At 39.5% G+C, this 20,294-nt stretch overlaps 2 protein-coding genes across 2 annotated transcripts; one reads left to right on the top strand and one right to left on the bottom strand.

Annotated features, from left to right (window-relative positions):
* The first annotated feature begins 221 nt into the window (after positions 1-221).
* Positions 222-17,168, top strand: snx22 (sorting nexin 22). The gene is made up of 6 exons (XM_083546515.1): positions 222-564; positions 9,372-9,557; positions 9,639-9,724; positions 10,872-10,910; positions 13,511-13,578; positions 15,688-17,168. Exons 1-6 carry the CDS (start codon positions 484-486, stop codon positions 15,864-15,866), a joined length of 639 nt encoding a protein of 212 aa, XP_083402641.1. The 5' UTR covers positions 222-483; the 3' UTR covers positions 15,867-17,168.
* On the bottom strand, positions 17,025-19,501 carry ppib (peptidylprolyl isomerase B (cyclophilin B)). The gene is made up of 5 exons (XM_083546503.1): positions 19,283-19,501; positions 18,039-18,152; positions 17,856-17,949; positions 17,580-17,764; positions 17,025-17,412 (listed from the first exon to the last, which is right to left on the bottom strand). Exons 1-5 carry the CDS (start codon positions 19,415-19,417, stop codon positions 17,290-17,292), a joined length of 651 nt encoding a protein of 216 aa, XP_083402629.1. The 5' UTR covers positions 19,418-19,501; the 3' UTR covers positions 17,025-17,289.
* Between the last annotated feature and the right edge of the window lie 793 nt (positions 19,502-20,294).

The raw sequence follows: 20,294 nt of genomic DNA, 5'->3' as shown, positions 1-20,294 counted from the left end.
AAATTATTAACATGATCAGTGTCTTCACATAGATGAATATCACGATTAATAATAACATATAATAAAAGGTAAATTGAGCACATTTATTTCAGATCAAACTGAAAACTGTGTATTAAACTGGTAGTCCTTCTGACCCCACAACGAGGGCGTGGTTTTGTATATTGTTCTGGGTGGGGTCCGTGAGGAAAGCACCAATCAGAGCGGGGGTTTGTTTGTTTGTAGGCGGAGCTGCTTCTCGTGAACGCTGTGACTTCAGGACGTGTATCAGACTCGCGGATCTGAGAGCGCTGTGACTTCCACCCGCGTTGGGAGGTTTTTCAGCCCTTACTTTTATTTTCACTGGACCACTGAGGAAGTTCTCCCACGCGCCCGAGGATATGGTGGAGATGGTGGAGATGGTGGAAGGCTCCTGGGCTTAAAACACACCGCTGGGGTTTGGTAGACGCCGGTTTTCCTGCAGTGCGCGCGCGCCGGCGGACGGTGATGTTGGATCTGAGCGCGATGATTGAGGTGTCGATCCCATCTCTCCACCGGGAAGTGGATGAAACTGGGAAATCACGGAAAGTAGGTACCGAAAACTGAATTCTCACTAACATATACCCCCAAAAAATATATATTTAAATTTTAACTTTCGAGTCAAATAAAAAATACAAGATCTCCATCAGTGTGATCATGAATACACAAAAAACATCTGCTCCACACGGGTCCTGCAAACTGGCTGAGATGTTTAAACAATGATCATTCGAACCTCAAATGCTTTCTCCTTATTATACCATCAACATATCATAAAATGACATCAGACATCAATATATATCTTAAACCTACACCAGATATCAATGTCTCACAAACCTTTCATTACACCAGATATCAATATCTCACAAACCTTTAATTACACCAAATATCAATATCTCACAAACCTTTCATTACACCAAATATCAATATCTCACAATATCTCACAAACCTTTCATTACACCAGATATCAATATCTCACAATATCTCACAAACCTTTAATTACACCAAATATCAATATCTCACAATATCTCACAAACCTTTCATTACGCCAGATATCAATATCTCACAATATCTCACAAACCTTTCATTACACCAAATATCAATATCTCACAATATCTCACAAACCTTTCATTACGCCAGATATCAATATCTCACAATATCTCACAAACCTTTCATTACGCCAGATATCAATATCTCTTAATATCTCACAAATCTTTCATTACACCAGATATCAATATCTTACAATATCTCACAAACCTTTCATTACACCAGATATCAATATCTCACAATATCTCACAAACCTTTCATTACCCAGATATCAATATCTCACAATATCTCACAAAACTTTCATTACACCAGATATCAATATCTCACAATATCTCACAAACCTTTCATTACACCAGATATCAATATCTCACAATATCTCAATATCTCACAATATCTCACAAACCTTTCATTACACCAGATATCAATATCTCACAATATCTCACAAACCTTTCATTACGCCAGATATTATCTCACAATATCTCACAAACCTTTAATTACACCAGATATCAATATCTCACAATATCTCAATATCTCACAATATCTCACAAATCTTTCATTACACCAGATATCAATATCTCACAAACCTTTCATTACACCAGATATCAATATCTCACAATATCTCACAAACCTTTTATTACGCCAGATATCAATATATCACAATATCTCACAAACCTTTCAATACGCCAGATATCAATATCTCACAAATCTCACAAACCTTTCATTACGCCAGATATCAATATCTCACAATATCTCACAAACCTTTCATTACACCAGATATCAATATCTCACAATATCTCAATATCTCACAATATCTCACAAATCTTTCATTACACCAGATATCAATATCTCACAATATCTCACAAACCTTTCATTACACCAGATATCAATATCTCACAATATCTCACAAACCTTTCATTACACCAGATATCAATATCTCACAATATCTCACAAACCTTTCATTACGCCAGATATCAATATCTCACAATATCTCACAAACCTTTCATTACGCCAGATATCAATATCTCACAATATCTCACAAACCTTTCATTACACCAGATATCAATATCTCACAATATCTCAATATCTCACAATATCTCACAAATCTTTCATTACACCAGATATCAATATCTCACAATATCTCACAAACCTTTCATTACAACAGATATCAATATCTCACAATATCTCAATATCTCACAATATCTCACAAACCTTTCATTACACCAGATATCAATATTTCACAATATCACAATATCTCACAAATCTTTCATTACACCAGATATCAATATCTCACAATATCTCACAAACCTTTCATTACGCCAGATATCAATATCTAAAACCCATCATTACACCAGATATCCTGTATTCTAACTTAAAATCCGATACTGATAGAATAATTAATTCATCTTAAATCCAAATCCCAAATTTTTTTTTTCTACTTTTTCTTTTCCACCACCATGTGTTTGAATTCCCACCCCACCACCTGTCTGTCCTGTTTCCTTTACCCTCACCAGAACAACATAAAGGATTTCCCTACATCTCCAGTACATGTCCAATCACACCATCCAGGACATGAGGTCATACCGATGGTACGATTCTCGTATGAAGAAACTTCACTTTTAATTGCTGTTCCAAAAAAAACAAAGCTTTTAGAACCCCCGTTTTTTTTTTTTTTTTGGCATGTGAAGTCAGACATGCTGTAACGTGTGTCATCTGACACAGTAATACCGATGTTGATGTTGATCTCCGAGTCTAAAAGTAGAATCCTGTTACAGCCAGCTGAATCTCCGCTCTGGTGTCGGTGTCACTCAAAGCTCAAATGCCGTTCACCAGAAGTCATCCATCACCTGCACACGCTCAGAAGTGTGATGACACAAAGGAACGTCCAACTGCAAGCTGGACATGTACCGTGCGTCCTGTAAACGTCTTGGAATGAATTCTGTAATTCGGCTCTTTTATGGGAAAGAACGTTGTGATGGAGCCTGGAGAAGATTTCTAGATTTTAATGTGAATTTGAGAAGGCCACACATCTCAGGCCGGGTGTTTGGTTGTTGACTTCTCTGAGTTGGTATGTTGTGAGTACTGTAAGTGGACATGAGGGTCCTGTACCCTAGGACTCGGTCCCAGCTGAAGCATGCGACCGTGCCGTCTATGACAATGGCTGCTCTGTGTGTGTGTGTGTGTGTGTGTGTGTGTGTGTGTGTGTGTGTGTGTGTGTGTGTGTGTGTGTGTGTGTGTGTGTGTGTGTGTGTGTGAGAGAGACAGTGAGTGTGTGTGTGTGTGTGTGTGTGTGTGTGTGTGTGAGAGAGACAGTGAGTGTGTGAGTGTGTGTCTGTAAGACGCAAAAGGAGAGAAGGAAAAACCAAAGGCTGAATGGAGCTCTTTTGCTGGCAGACCTTTTGACCCAAAACACACTGCAGGCTAGTGTGTACCCTCAAGGCTTTCTCCCCAGGGTTTAAGAACATCTGAGACCAAGCTATATCAAGTCCATTAGGTTTGTCGCAGTAGTAAGGCTTTCTCGAGGTTCTCACAATTCCTCCATAATAGATTTATGATTTGATTAGATTTTAAAGTGGACACTTGGATCTTTATTGGATGGATATCTAATAAAAATAAAACATGATCTAGTCAGTGTTCGTGTTCAACATATTGAATAATAATCTTTGGTATTTTATTGTATTTCCATTACACAGCTTTTTATTCGTATTTAAACACGAAAAAATTTCCGTTCTCATTGTCACTTTAGATAATCGCCCATTGAGTAGCTGAAAATCATACTTGAGTAAAAGTATTCCAATTCCAATATGACTTGAGTAAAAGTCTTCGAGTGTGTGATTTTAACAGTACACACATTGAATTTGGGTTTAAAAATGCACAAGTCCTCACCACCAAGACACGTGTTAGTGAAAAGCCAAAGACATTAGATTTATTGAGGTTTTACACACCCAGTCAACCTACCTGCATGTTATTTTGTGAAACTTCTAGAAAGAAATCATGTAAGAAATGCGTTACAGCAATCATATATGCTTTAGGATTAGATTGTTGGCTGTAACGTGTGGCAGAAACAGACCTGAAAAATGTCACTGCTTTTTACTTTTGAGACTTGTAGCACATTTCTGAGATTAATTTCTCTTTCTTTCTTTCGCTCTCACACACATGCACGTTACAATTAGTGTCGATGTGAGAAACCTCCATTGGAATAATTGTTCTACGTGGATAGTGTTCACTGTAAATCCAATCTGCACCGTAACTCCAGAAATAGCAAAATAACAGCGTTACAGAAAAACATTTTACTAAAACAACAAACCCAGTTACACTCCAAACCTCTACACTACAACCACAACTGTGCACCTACAACATCTGGAGCAGTTCACAATCAATATTTGTCTAATAACATGACAAAAACTTTAAAATGTTAATAAAATCCAACCTACTCTCCAGAGATGCAGACTCATAATGTGCAGCGCCCCCCAGAGGCTGTAATCAAGTGGTACCGCTCGTATTCACTGGTCTGGAAGTGGAGAACAAACCCTTTCCCGGGCTGAGACACGCTAGCTAGCTTCAGGGTTTACTGACCTCCTCACCATGTCTCGCTTTTCTTCACAATGGATTTTTAAGTATGTCCGAGACCAAATACATTTCTCTTCCTCTGTAGGTGTAAAAAAATCTAACTCGGATGTATTAACGTGTGCAGAGCTACACACGTGTTTTACCAGTCGAACCAACCAATCAGAGGATGGAGAAATGCTGACACTATTCTGGTCCAGTGATCTGCCCTGTGAGGAGAATCTGAAATCTGATTGGTTAAAGAAACAGAGCTGTTGGTAATATTCTCGATGGTAAAAGGCCAGCAGTACTGACTCTGAAGGCTCTGGGGAGATTAGATTCACATGACAGCACATAGAGGCTGAAATCTGATTGGACAAAAAATCTAACATCCACATACACGTACTGAAGCAGTGCAGCCGAGAGAAACTCTACAACATGAAGAGAATAAACTGATGTGAATAAATTAATACAATTTCATGGAACAAATATTAGAATTTAGGTTGTAAATGTAGGTCAGTGTTTCTGATAGTGTTTAGACCAGCAGAGAAGGCTTTACTGTCCCTGACCGCCTGCTAATGTGTTAATAAAATCCTTGGACCAAAGGACAACAAAAGGAAAGTTGTTTTTCCTTCTTACTTATGTTTATTTGTTCACTTTGATAATATGATCGATGAGCTTCGCGGTAACTTTAGCTAGCCTCTGTTACAATCCTTACCCTGCTAAACTAAATCAGGTTTTTATAAGCAGAAACAGTGGGAGCACTGCGTCTCAAACCATTCAGGGAAAAAAAAGACGCCTCGTCTACTTTTATTTTATTTCTGCGTCTTTTTTTGTTACTGATTCAGCGTATTTAAGTCTAGCACAGGTCAGTTATATAAATCATGATATAAATGTCACATCAATAAAATAGCATTTTATACAAAACAAATTCCACTCAATATTGGTTTTATTTTTACAGCATAGTTCTACCGCATTGATTTCTCTAATCTGATTGGTCAGAAGTTTTTGATTCATTTCCTGTAACCGCAGCTCTGACTGTGGTTTAGTTTGAATGCAGATCACAGGTTTATATTAACATGCTATTTCTGATTTTTTTTTGGAAGAGCATTTATGGAAGGAATCTTCAGTGTCTGCTGCTTTTGTTTTTGTTTTTTTGTAAAAAAAAAAAACAGACTTTCGATGGAGTTTTCTAGCAGTTACAACATAAGTCAAAACAGGAGCTAACTTGATTACAGACGTTCCTCAACATGCCATTAAATGGATTAAAAGTGTATCATCATTCGGTGTTAAATACAGATCCTCATTTCTGGCAAATCGCTCTTAGTTATTCTGCCACAGGTAATAAACAAGGTTGCATTGGTTATAATGTTTTATACAACTTTTATTAATAATAAATGATACCAGGTAACTGATATTACACGAAATATTGCTACATTTTCTTCAGCTATTCCTGGTCCACAAACACCCGAAGAAGCTACACACAAGGAAATATGTGAATAAGTTATAGAATCTAGCTCCTCAGACCTTTAATATCATGAATGATTAACTCCAATCTAATAATCTTTTAGTTGGACCGTTGCTAGAATTGGATTTTTATATGGCAAAAACAGACGAGACAATCGGTGCACACAGCGAGATATCCCGAGGTGGTGATCCTTAATATAAACACTCTGGAAATTGAGCTTCACCAATGTTCCACCAGGCATATTTGTGGTGTCGCTTGTATTGTGATTGCACAGAGATCTAGTGTTGAAACAAGGCCACGTTTCTACAACCTGAAAGGGCAACTTCAGCCTTGACGAGAGTCATGTGTTTCTTACATTCTTGCTGAGTCTCCAGAACACACTGAGTTACTCAGACACTCCTGTCACATTAACTCACTTAAGTAATAAAGTCAACAGGATACATCGTGTGTATCGTTTACACTGGACTTAGGAAAATCGGTGTACTTTACTGTGGAAATCTCACTGAGAGCTGCCATTTCTTACTTGCTGAGGATTTTTTTGTATTTTTTGTGTGCATTGCCCCTCTGGCCCTTAGGACGCGATGTTGCATCACTCACGAAGGTTTCATTTTGGCTTGTAAAAGCATGCTCGATTAGGCTTCTCTTACATTCCCGTCCAAGCCAAAGACCTGTCTTCCCTCAGAGGTGAGGCAGATGAGAAGTGAAACCTTTTTGGTCAAAATGAGAACAGATATGAAGTGGAAGTGAGCACTGCTAGTTTCGTTATTGTCAGGGAAAATGGGAAACGTCAAGGACGTGAAATCCTCAGTAACCAAAAAAAACGCTTCTCTGATAATGACACAGACCTGCGGTCGCCGAGTTCGATTTCCGGCTCCTAAATCGACTTTTTAGTCATGTTACTATTATTATTTAACGATCAGGTCTAACTGACGAAGGCCTGAACAATAGAGCGGATTCGCCATCTCCAGAATCCATAGTCATAAAGCAGTGACCATTCGACGGAAGGGAACAACACGTTTTCTTTATCATTTATAAACCGTTATACCAATCGTTCGTTTAAGATGAGCGACGCAAATCAGAATTTAGCCTGTGATGACGACTGAGAGCGAAACAAACCAAAGAAATCGCAGCATGTTAAAGTTGTCTAATTGTATTAATTTTATTCGAACAAAAGCACCGCAAGGCATCAGAATGTGAGTCATCGTATTACTGCTTTAAAATGGACCTCCCCAGGGTGGTGTCAAGAGATGGGATGTGAGATAAAGTGAGCGAGTGCTAGAGAGTCTGGGGTGAGAGTTTGGGAAGCATTACATCCAAAAAGGGAACAAACAACTTGTCTATATATATATATTTTTTAAGAAGCTGCATCCTGACCTGGTCTGATTAAAGTGTCTGACTTTACGCATCAATCCTCGTCTGGATTCATGAATATACATATATTTTCTACATACTTTTTATTTATCTACTTATTTTTATATTCTATTCCTTTTTTCCTGCTCGAACGCTGGACAGTCGTACAAAACATTTCACTGCATGTCGTACTGAATTTGTTTGTGCCACGAGCCTTAATTACAAGGAAAAAACACAATCAGTGCTATACGTTGTGGTGTTATTGAGGATGTTTAGGGTTCGGCTCGGACTTTTTGTTACTGATCTTCATTGTGAAAAAAGAGGCCATTCTTCCTCTCACGGAATATATTCAACTGATGTGCGCTGAATATTTATTTAATGACGATGGATACGATTCTATTCGCTCCGTTCACATTGACAGGAAATGGAAATTTAAAACAAATGTAATGACTCGAGTGAAATGAGACTGTGGAGGAAAAAAAACATTTCTACAACTCATTCCGTAGTCGTGTGTCGAATAAAAGTCTGATGCTGTCATTTTTAAAGTATTCATTTTATTTTCTCCTTAAAAAGAGGAGAAAACAATTAGCTAATTTAGATTCTTTTTACTGATTCTTTGTCTGGAAAGCATAAACTGATTTACTGATTCTTTGTCTTTTTTTCAGCATAAACTCTGGTGTGAAACTGGTCATAAAAGCGTTTCTTTCTGTTATTACAGTTCCCCATTCACTGGACTTTATAGAGATTCACAGATTTTCAGTTATAGGTGTGTACGGGATTATTTTCAGTTCCAAAATTCATTTTTATCTGTAATGAGTGAACCAGTGGTGACTGTGGCAAGAAATGTCCATTCATTACAGTTCTGTCCGTGTTGCGGTTGGACTGTTCAGCGATTACATGCAAAACTGTGGTCCTGAACCCTTGTGGTAGACTGTTATAATAATCGTTATAATAGTTATAATAGTCCAAATCCATCTTATTGTTTTAGAGTTGCTGAGTAACTTCATGGATCTTTAGGCTGTTTAGCTGCGTTTCTGTAAAACCGCTTTGGTACAACATGCTGTAGAAATACTAAAACGTCATTTTCTCGACTCTATAATGTACTGAAGAATAAACACAGTAACCACATCCAATCACCTTTCTGTGTTAAGCATGTACTGTACTCATTGTGCTCATTGTCCCCATGTTCAGATTCGACATCCTACATTTATCCCACAAGCTTTAGATCTGGTTCCACCCACATCGGTGTAACAGCCGACTTTTCATGAGTCCCAAAAGCACACCTTTATTTGGATTCTAGATGACTGCAGTCTGGCGCTAATGACTGTGAGTGTGTATGTGCGATGCAAACTGGGTCACAGATGATAAAACTGGCCAGTCACGGCCTCTGTTTTAGAATTTCAAGTGTGTTTTTTTTCTATTAGCTTCATGTATTCTCCTTTTTTCCAGTGCTCATTATTAATGCACCCTTTAGAAAATGATCCAGAACACTTTTACTTTTGTTTGGTGCGACTGTGGCTTCTCCTTTTTTGCCCGTGTTACTAGAATAGCTCACACTTCTTGTAATGGCCCTGAAACAGAACCCTGGTGTGGCCCAGAAACACGCACATTTACCTCTTTCTCTTTCTCTCATATACAATAGTGAAAGATGTGTCGGAGCGCCGCGTACTGTCTGACTGAGATACAATGACGAGCTGCCGTATCATCATAGCATTCATATGACCTCAATAGGAGATCAGGAGAATGGAAGAACTACCTGAGGATTCATCAGAACATTAAACAGAGATGACTTGTACTATTTACCATGCAGCCGGCAGTGTGTAGATATCTATATTGCCATAACACAATCAGTTCACTAGAGGGCACTGTTTTCACACCTCTCAGACAGAACAGTATTTATGTTTATTTCTCGTCCGCTTGTGTCTCAGTAATCAGTTTTTCCGTTGTACAGCTCTTCAGGGTGGAGATCTTGTTCAACGGAAGGAAGCACTTTGTTCTGCGGCGGCAGAGCGAGTTCCAGATGTTGCACCGGAAGCTCAAGAAGATCCTGCAGCTGCCTGAATTCCCCAGCAAGAGGACCCAGCTGCGCTCTAAACCTCTGGAGCAGAGACGGCAAGAGCTGGAGGACTACATACAGGTACAGCGAGAGGTCACACAATCATCTCCTCTGTATACCGCCTTCACAAATTAGTTATAGTTTCATCATTTCTTCATGCAGGTGATCCTGTATAGGAACGACGTGGTTCCTCAGGAGCTGCTGGATTTCTTGAAGGTGAAACACTTCCACATGCCGATCTACGAAAGGTATGTACTTCACCAGCATAGGAACATTTTTAGGCTGTGAGTAACTGTGTGGCAATTCCATGCACGTTTCAGCTTCATGATGACCCCCAAAACCCAGACAATTAGAATGTTTACTCATTCATTAGAGGGACCACACATGTAGGACGTTTTGGAGACAAGGTGAGGGAGGTGAGATTGAGATGGTTTGGACATGTGCAGAGGAGGGACATGGGGTATATCAGTAGGAGAATGCTGAGGATGGAGCCACCAGGAAGGAGGAAAAGAGGAAGACCAAGGAGGAGGTTTATGGATGTGGTGAGGGAAGACATACAGATAGATGGTTTAAAAGAGGCAGATGTAGAGGACAGGGGGGAATGGAGACGGAGGATCCGCTGGGGCGCCCCCTAACTGGAGAAACCGAAAGAAGTAGAAGAAGAAGACATGTATATTTCAATGTATTTAACGAACAGTTCTATATATGTGTGTGTGTGTGTGTGTGTGTGGGACGTACACAGAATACAGTGAATTATAAATCTGATCGGCCGAAATGTGTCCATTAGATAAAAATGACTATAAATATAAAAGGAGACATTATGAGAAAAACATGAGAAATGATTCGAAAATAAGAGATATGAGAAAATATGTTAGACAATGATAAAGTAAGGAGACTTGAGGGCTCATTTAGAGGGGCTTGTAACACATAACACACTCTGATAACACATAAGCAGACTGATTCTTTAACTCTTAATTGTTCTGTATTGTTGAAAGATTTATGACCAAACTCTTGATGTCACCCATATGAGGATGGGTTCCCCTTTGAGTCTGGTTCCTCTCAAGGTTTCTTCCTCATATCATCTAAGGGAGTTTTTCCTTGCCACTGTCGCCACGGCTGCTCAAACGCACACCATTCACCTTCACTGTTGTTTTCTGTAAAGCTGCTTTGAGACAATGTCTGTTGTGAAAAGCGCTATACAAATAAACTTGACTTGACTTGACTTGTCTCTTCGATGAGACGATTGACAGCAAAAATTAGTCCAAATATCCATCATGCTGGAATGTCCCTGCCGCACAGCTGAGCTCTAACCGCTCTGTCTTCAGTGATGAGGAGTAATATTACTAACATTGAGTTTGAGTGTAATACAATTCTTTATGATTTGTGTTATTTTAGTGAAGAACAGCAGAAGGACACAAGAGAGAAGGGGAAAAGGTAAGAGTCTTCCAAACGACATTATTTTATGGTATGAGATCCTGAATTCAATCATCAGCATCTTCAGTGGAGTCCATCCTAATATTGAAAACCATTGTAAGAAAACTCCGCTTTCCACTCTCAGTTGTGACACGGTTGAAGATAAGCTCATTGGCTAAGGGTCTGCTGGATTCTAATCAGAAGGTCATAAGTTCAAATCAAAATGATTCTGATGGTTCACTTTTATTTCTTTGGTTCAGACAGACAGCAAATCATTACTTAAGTTTCTTCTGATGTCTAATCCATGGCTCTTTAACAAACAGTGCAAATATATATATATACATACAGTACAGACCAAAAGTTTGGACACACCTTCTCATTCAAAGAGTTTTCTTTATTTTCATGACTATGAAAATTGTAGATTCACACTGAAGGCATCAAAACTATGAATAAACACATGTGGAATTATATATGGAATTATATACAGTACATAACAAAAAAGTGTAAAACAACTGAAAAATGTCATATTGTAGGTTCTTCAAAGTAGCCACCTTTTGCTTTGATTACTGCTTTGCACACTCTTGACATTCTCTTGATGAGCTTCAAGAGGTAGTCACCTGAAATGGTCTTCCAACAGTCTTGAAGGAGTTCCCCGAGAGATGCTTGGCACTTGTTGGCCCTTTTGCCTTCACTCTGCGGTCCAGCTCACCCCTAAACCATCTCGATTGGGTTCAGGTCCGGTGACTGTGGAGGCCAGGTCATCTGGTGCAGCACCCCATCACTCTCCTTCTTGGTCAAATAGCCCCTGATGCCTTCAGTGTGACTCTACAATTTTCATAGTCATGAAAATAAAGAAAACTCTTTGAATGAGAAGGTGTGTCCAAACTTTTGGTCTGTACTGTATGTATATATATATATATATAAGAAACCAGATTAAATAAAACCAGATGTCATTTTCCTGTTCTGTTGCCAGGAAGATGCAGCTCTACCTCTGCCATGTTAATCTTCATTCTATGTATATGTATATTCTTTGTATATATATTTTATGTATATACTTTGTGTGTGTGAGTATGTAACTATTTTATTATATGTTCTCAAAGGACAATACAATAGAAATGAAACTATATATATATATATATATATATATATAGTTTCATATATATATGAAAATATATTTTAGAGGATTCAGTGTGCAGTTTGTGTATCAGTACAGATTTACTGTCCTCTGAAAATAACTCAACATACAGCCATTATTGTCTAAATAACCAACTAAAGTGAGTGCACCCTCAGTGAACATGTCAAAACAGTGTCCAAAGTGTAAATATTGTGTGTGAGCACATTGATATCCAGCACTGCTTTAATCTTCCTGGGCATGGAATTGACCAGAGCTGCACAGGTTGTTGCTGGGATCCTCTTCCACTCCTCCATAATGACATCACGGAGCTGCTGGATGTCAGCATTCATGCAGCCCCAGACCATGATGCGGTCACCACCATGCTTGACTGTAGGGAAGACAATTTTCTTGGTTCTCCTCACCAGGGCGTCATCACACATGCTGGATACCTTCTGAGCCAAAAAAGTTTATCTTAGTCTCATCAGAACACAGGACATGGTTCCAGTAGTTCATGCTCTTGAAAAGGTCGTCTTCAGCAAACTATTTGGAAGTTTTCTTGTGAGCAGCTTCAGAAGAGGCTCCTTCTGGGGCGACGGCCTACAACTTGTTGCTGTGTGGCATACGGGCTGAACACTGACAAGCAGATCTTCCTTTTCTGCAGCCTCTAAAGCAATGCTGCAGCACTCAGGAGTCTGTTTTTTGAAGAAGCTTCTGCACCTGACGCACATCATGAGGACTCGACTTCTTTGATGGACCCTTGTGAGGTCTGTTCTGAGTGGAACCCGTCTTGGAAAACCTCTGTATGACCCTGAACACTGTACTGTAACTCAGTTTCAGGGAGATACTGATCTTCTTACAGCAGAGGCGTCTTTGTGGAGAGCAACGATTCTAACTCTCAAATCTTCAGAGGCTTTTTACCATGAGGTCCATGTAGAATATCCAGTGGTCAGTATGAGAGAATTGGATTCAAAGCACCAAATTTTAACTGCTCTAATACAAGATACACACATTTGTCTGGTTCTGTCAAGCAGACAAAAAAATAAACATGATGAAGAGGACTTGAGGCTTTGCACAGTTACACCAAGTACAGCTGTGAGCACTGAGGGTGCACTCATTTTTTTGTTACCAGTTATTACAACAATAATGGCTGTATGTTATTTTCAGAGGACAGTAAATCTGTACTGTATACAAACTGCACACTGACTCCTCTAAAATATATCCAAGTTATATTTCTATAGTCCCTTAAGAAGGTGTACTACAACGGTTGCTGAAATGTGAGGGGTGCACTTACTTTTGTGAGTGTGTGTAAATTAGATTTAGATTTCAAGAAGACTAACCCTAATTAATACATTTCATGATCTTAATAAAAACACAGTAACTATTGAGCATTAAACAGTGTAAATCTAATTGAAACATTTCCTTTTATATTCCTTAAGTTCGCTAAATGGTTCAATGATCTCAATATAAGTATAAAAGTTGCCTCATTGGTGTAATTCTTCTCTTTTAGCTGTGAGCTTCTGCATCAGAGGGTGGTGGGTTTCACGTGTGATCCCTATCTCTTCGCTTCCAAGTCAGGTAATGCATACGGTGCATTTATATAAATCACTTTTAGAGATTTTACATGTTGTGTAAGAGACAGTGTTGCCTGATGCATAGCTTTTTCCTTGGCCATTATTTATTTATGACTCCTTCCACCTGTACATTAGTGAAATGCTTTAGGTGTCTGGACATGCTTAGTTTATATTCGCCTGCTGTAGTGAAACAGAGCGCCTGAGGGGCTTCAGCATAAACTGTATGCAGTGCAAGTCAAACTGAGTTCTGTAACCTAGGTAACAGATGCAACAGTATGTTTTAGAGAGAAAACGTTGCCTAAATCACGGCATCACATGGCATTTTTTTGCTAGTTTTTTAAAGAATCCATGAAGCGAGTACTCAGCCTTTGTTTCTTACCGTTGAGTATAAACAAGTACAGACCTGCGCAGAAATTTACTTCTGAACTCTGACTCATGATCGTTGCATCACACGAAAATAGGCATTGATGATTTGATTGTGAATGAGACGTCAATAAGTGTGACTTTACATGAGATTTGAACACTACATGAAACTACAAATCGTTGATCAGGAAATTTAAAAAAGAACGAATCAAATATTCCATTTATGAACATGGACTGCATTTGATCAGACACTTAACACTAACCCTAGTCTTCCACATCAAACCTCCTAGAAGATACACTATATGGACATAAGTACGGTGACACCTGACGTTTCCAGCCATATGTGATTCCTCCTCACACTGGTACCACAAACCTGTAGGTACACAATTGTATTTGACGGCTTTTGGTGCTGTAGCATGAAATTTTCCCTTCGCTTAAACTTGGAGACTGAAACCTCAAACCTCCATGAAGATCTGCTTTTCATGGGCTGAAAGTGGCCCGCTATAGAGATCTGACCTTAACCTTATTGGGATGATTTGGAACCCTGACTGCACCCCAGGCCCTCCTCACTCTACATCAAAATCTGACTTTAAGTGTCCTTGTGGCTGAAGGAGCACAAATTCCCTCAAGCACATTCCAAAATCATCTTTCCAGAAGACTGGAGATTGTTCTAACAGCAAATCGGAAGCACATACCAGTCCTATGGTCAGGAGTCCAAAAACTTTAGTCCATAAAGTGTATAGTGTTGGAAGATTTGTTTCACACCTGGACATTAGATTTTAGTGTTTAAGGTTTCATGAACATGAATCATTTTAATTATTGTCATGATTTTAGGTTAGTGAACACGAAGACCAGAGACGTTAATGTACTTTTCCATAAACAGGTTTTTTTTTTTTTTCTTGACCAATGATTGAAATTTAATTCCAATAAAAAAAAGATTTATCCCCTCAAAATTCCCCCACAACTTTAGTTCCTACCTGCAATTTGTTCCTATTTAATGATTTATAATTTATACTGTATAGTTTATACTTTATAGTAAATTGCTCTGTTCTGATTAATTATGTTCTTGGTGAATTATTACCAAATGACTAAGTACCACATACTGATCACCAGTCTTTAAGACTCTTGGATGGGCTTGGCCATTTTCAAGTTACAATGGGGTCATCAGTATGCGTCTACATTATAAGTCTGCGACTACGTCTACTACCTTTTGCTGAATAATGTCCAGTTTTCATAACAAGCATCATAACTGCTTTACTTCAGTAAGCTCGAATTAATTACCGTACCACTGAGGATAGATAAATAGGCGATTCTGTGCAGCTGGTGAGGTTTCTCATCAACACCCAGGAGATCCGTGAGATTACGGAGTACCACAGGAGCTTTGAGGATGGATTTGGACTGTAGTTAATATCAGTCTGCTACATTGACTCGGAACAACAGTTTGCATCTGATCATCACTTTACACCTCAACATCTGTAATAAATGGACATTCGGTGCCACCCAGATGAGGATGAGGTTCCCTCTTGAGTCTGGTTCCTCTCAAGGTTTCTTTCTTGTGCCATCTCGGGGAGTTTATCCTTCACCGCAGTCGCCACTGGTTTACTTATCAGGGACAAACTTTCATTTATAAAGAACATCTTATTCATTCTTTATCACCACATAGACAATGTTCAATGAAAATGATCTGAATTGAAATGAACAGGTTAATAAAAACTTGAATTTAAATACATTTTTGTTTCTCTTCTTGCAGACCTGCCGAACGTGGTTGTTGCTGGTGTCTTGCAGGGCTTCTTCCCCAAAGACAATAAGGTGGGCTTCAGGACACATTCCAAGCCCAGCATTAGGCATCCACCTCGATTTCCTTCAGTCCCCTCCATCGTCATAGACAGAAGCAGTCTGAGCTTATTACCAGAAGCAGAGACAACATGAGACATGGAAGAGCTTCTGTGTTCCAGCACTGACCAGGCACAGACTTCCAGCTTTTGCTACCTGGCTTCAGAAGGACTGGTGCTTTTAATTGATCATATAAAAAACCATCAGCTTTGATCTGGTTGTTGCCTAATTTTAATAATGCAGGGATTGGAAAGCGATGTGTTCTGGAGCTCTGGTATCTCTCACTAATGCACGTTCAGTATGTGGTTTATCCTGGTCAGGGTCACAGTGGATCTCCATCCTGGTATTGAAGACTCTGTGGTTAAATGAAGGAAGTGGTAACTCAATGGTTCTGACTTACTGACTTGAAGGTCAGGGGCCAAGTTACTACTGCTGGGCCCTTGAGCTAATAAACCTTTCTGCTCCATGGGTCCTGTCTCATGGCTCAACCTGCTCTCTGACCCCAGTTTCCTTCAGGGTCACAGGGGATCATATCCCAAGAGTGAGGCAGAAATATACTGTGTACACACAGCTTTCACACTTGTAAGTTAGACCATCCTGCCAGGAAGAAACTGGAGAACGCAGAGGAAACCAGCAAGAACATGAGCCCAATTCAGTATAAAACAGTGAGTTGTGAGGCTGCAGCGCCACCCACTGTACAACCACAACACAAAAACCTTACGTCATGATTAACATTTAAGTGATTTTAATGGAATTCTTCTTTATTTTAAAGAGGGACAAAAAGTAAAACGTGAACCCTGACCCAACCTCAGATATGAGATATTTATGCTGTAGAACTTCTATTCATGTGATTTTAAATCGGATCGGGCCGGATTAGTGTATTTGCATACACCGGACATGCAAAAGATCTTCAAGCCTGTAAAAAGCCTGGTATGTTTCCATTGTAAAAAAACAAAACTTAATCTTTTTTATAAGAGAACATTGCGCTTACACAGCGTGGAGTTGCGACGGAAATCAAACCTATCGAAGATTTATGATTTCCGTCGCAACTCCACACTGTGTAAGCGCAATGTTCTCTTATAAAAAAGATTTGTAAAAGTTTTATTTTTATTACGCGCGCTAATTTTAAGTGTATTCTCTGCTAATCTATAAACTAATCCACTTATCATTAAACCCATATGGGTTGTGTTGTACATATTTCCTGAAAGAAATGTATTTATGGTATGAATATCAAAGTGAAGTACACAAAGCATCTTAACAAAACCTGGATCCTTTATTGAAGATTTGTTTACAAAAAGCAGGTGTCGATTGGGTCTGTGTGTGAGACCACATGGAATGCCTGTTCAGAATGGACCCAAGGTGGACCGCTACAGATGTAAAAGTGTGAGTCCGGTTGGGTTGAAGTGCCAAAACACACACACACGTACATACAAATGCACACACCACTAAAATTAGTGGTAGAGCAAAACCTGCTAAAACCCCAGAACCCCACAGTCCTGTTTCATCCATTAGGGTTCTTTTACTCCTTTGGCACAGCGAAAGGTTTTTCCACCTCGATTTTGCCACATTCGTGGATGGTGACGTCTTTGAGAGGTTTATCTCTGCCGTCTGTTTTCGTGCTCTCGATCTTTCTCACCACATCCTGAGGGAAAAAGTACAAAGATTCAGTAAGCAGCTAAAGCCTGGTCCTACAAGTCATTTTTTTTTTGGCATATATCTTGTATACAGAATTCTAATGTGTTCTCCAGGACCATGGTGAAGCACAGAAGACCATTACAGAGAGATATTACAATAAATGAAGAAACTCACCATTCCCTCCAAGATCTTGCCAAAGACGACGTGTTTCCCATCGAGCCATGGGGTCTGCACGGTGGTAATGAAGAACTGAGAGCCGTTAGTGTCTTTGCCCGCATTGGCCATGCTCAGCCATCCTGGGCCATAGTGCTTCAGCTTGAAGTTCTCATCGGGGAAGCGATCACCATAGATACTCTTTCCTGTCAGAGCAGCAGAACACAACCACTTAGATGATCAGTTTAAATCTGACACTTAAACTAGAGCACTATTAAAAAACAAAACTGATCACACCTCCAGTTCCATCTCCTCTGGTGAAGTCTCCTCCCTGGATCATGAAATCCTTTATCACACGGTGGAACTTGCTGCCCTTGTAACCGAATCCTTTCTGTTGAGGCACAAGAGAACTCTGTAACTCACGGTTATTCGATGGATTACCGTAACGCGTAGGTGAATTTGTAGAATCGGAGCTCGCACCTCTCCTGTAGCCAGAGCAATGAAGTTCTCGGTGGTCTTCGGGACGGTTTTTCCGAAGAGTCCGATGACAACGCGCCCTATGTCCTCATCTCCAACCCGAATATCAAAGTACACCTGAGAGGGGGTTATGGATAGGGGTACAAGAACGTCATGAATTTTAATCACTTCAGAACACCATGCTGGAATTGTTCAAGACATCAACTATATGGTTTATAGTCTCCTGAACATCACATCCAGATGTGGTTCTTCAAAACTCTTTTCACAAAGTTAGAAGCTTGCAATTGTTGTAAATCTCTTTATACATTGTTTATTATTTCTCTTCAACAGAACCATGAAGAACTGAAAACTAAGTTTTATTTGTAGAGCGATTTTAACAATGAACATTGTCCAAAATCAGCTTTAGAGAGATCAACGGGTTATAAAGTTGAAATGTAGGAAGTTTCATGCTTATTAGAAGCGTCCTTATAAAACTTTATCTCTAGTGAATGAACCAGTGGCTGAACCCCAGACCTTTTTATCAAGCATCAGTAGAGTGAAAAGTCTTCCCAGAACACTGAGGTGATTTATTGTGGTTATATTACATGCAAAATGTGGAGTCATCCAGAGATTTCTGCTTGTGTGTTTACACAATGGCGAATCAAAGCAGGTGGGAAGAAAGAAAGAAAGAAATCCGACATGCAAATGAGCTCACTGACGCGCGTGACTGTGGGATGTGGAGTTTTATTTTTTTTTCTTTCAAAGAAGCAGAGCAGCAAAAGTTACATTTGCAAAGATGCATTAATATTTACAAATTATACATTTCCGCTATTAAAATCATTGCGCAAGACGCGGGGGCGCGCGGAAACTCTGGTGCAGTTTCCACTGGGGGGCGGGGGGGAATCAGGAACGCCGTCTCGTGCGCAAGCGCACTGCGCATATCAGCCAGTTTAACGCGGACGTGGCCTACACGCGCCATTACACAGAATTCCCATACACACACACACACACACACACACACAAAAAAACCTGGACACGCCTGGTGCATGTTTACACTCATCACCTAAGCATTTAGTATCAAATATATTTACTAAATGTTCATGCTCGCGCACACACACCTCAAACCAAACATCTCGAGCCGATGCCCAGCACGCGCAAAGAATGATGAGCTTCACTCTGATTGATTTAATAATAAATAAAGGTTTTTCACTACAGATTGCATCACCGAACAGAGTGCACGAGCAGAACGGGTTGTTTGTTTTTTTTACCTTGGCCGTGACTTTGGGCCCTTTCTTCTTCTCATCAGCCTGAGATCCGTTGGGAAGCAGCAGGAAAAACACCGAGGCGACAATAATCGTGATCGCTACCAAGAACTTCATCTTCCTCTCACAAGCCCGAACCATGAAAGACCAGAAAATGTACGTGTGTGTGGGATAAAATGTTGCAGCTGGACACCAGGAGGGTGGAGACTGTATTTCCGGGGCGGGGTCATAACCAGTCAAATTCATTTTTTTCAGCCCAGAAAGACCCGCCCCCTTCACCGTGATTGGCTCCTGGTGTGCGTTCTGTATAATCACTGGTTGTAATAGATGTCAATCATTCAGAATCCCCAACACACAGGCTCTTTTTATTGCCTGCAGACTTTAGCTTCTTACATCTATGAATTCTTCAGGTTTCTCATGAAGGAGGCTGAATTTATTAGCATTATATTATATCCCAGATATACACAGAAACATCTTTCTGTAGTGGTTTGCACACCTGGGTTTAAAAACAAAAAACAACAAAAAAAAGAATCGACCCAAAATTAAAAAGATATATATTACGATTTTTAACAAAATATTGATGAGAAAATTAGCAAGAATGGAATAAATCCTGTAGATCTCTCCCTGATCTATCCATCCTGCTTTCATTTTTGAGCTCAGGCCCTTGATCAGGCCACATACCAGATAAAGACTAATATTTTTTTAAATATATATTTCTGGGAAAAGACGTGTTAATTTCTTTTTTTACACATTTTAATCATTATTATGATTTTACCCCTGTCTACAATCAGAATATAAACTATACAAGCATGTTAATAAGAAGCACAATGGCAGGTGATTATCAGTAGTTCCAGTACAAATCCAGATTATATGATTAATTATAGATTGTTAACAATTACAACGCACATGCACTGAGAGCAGTGTGGAAGTAAGGTGTGTTTTATTGTGATAATACAATTTATACATGAGATTGTCCTGAGATCCAAATACGATGGAGAAATATAATGCAAATGATCAT

Source organism: Silurus aristotelis (genome assembly GCF_946808225.1).
Source record: "Silurus aristotelis genome assembly, chromosome: 7".
In the NCBI taxonomy this organism is placed as follows: domain Eukaryota; kingdom Metazoa; phylum Chordata; class Actinopteri; order Siluriformes; family Siluridae; genus Silurus; species Silurus aristotelis.
The sequence above is the reverse complement of the archived record's forward strand: the minus strand, read 5'-3'. Positions and strand labels throughout refer to the sequence as shown.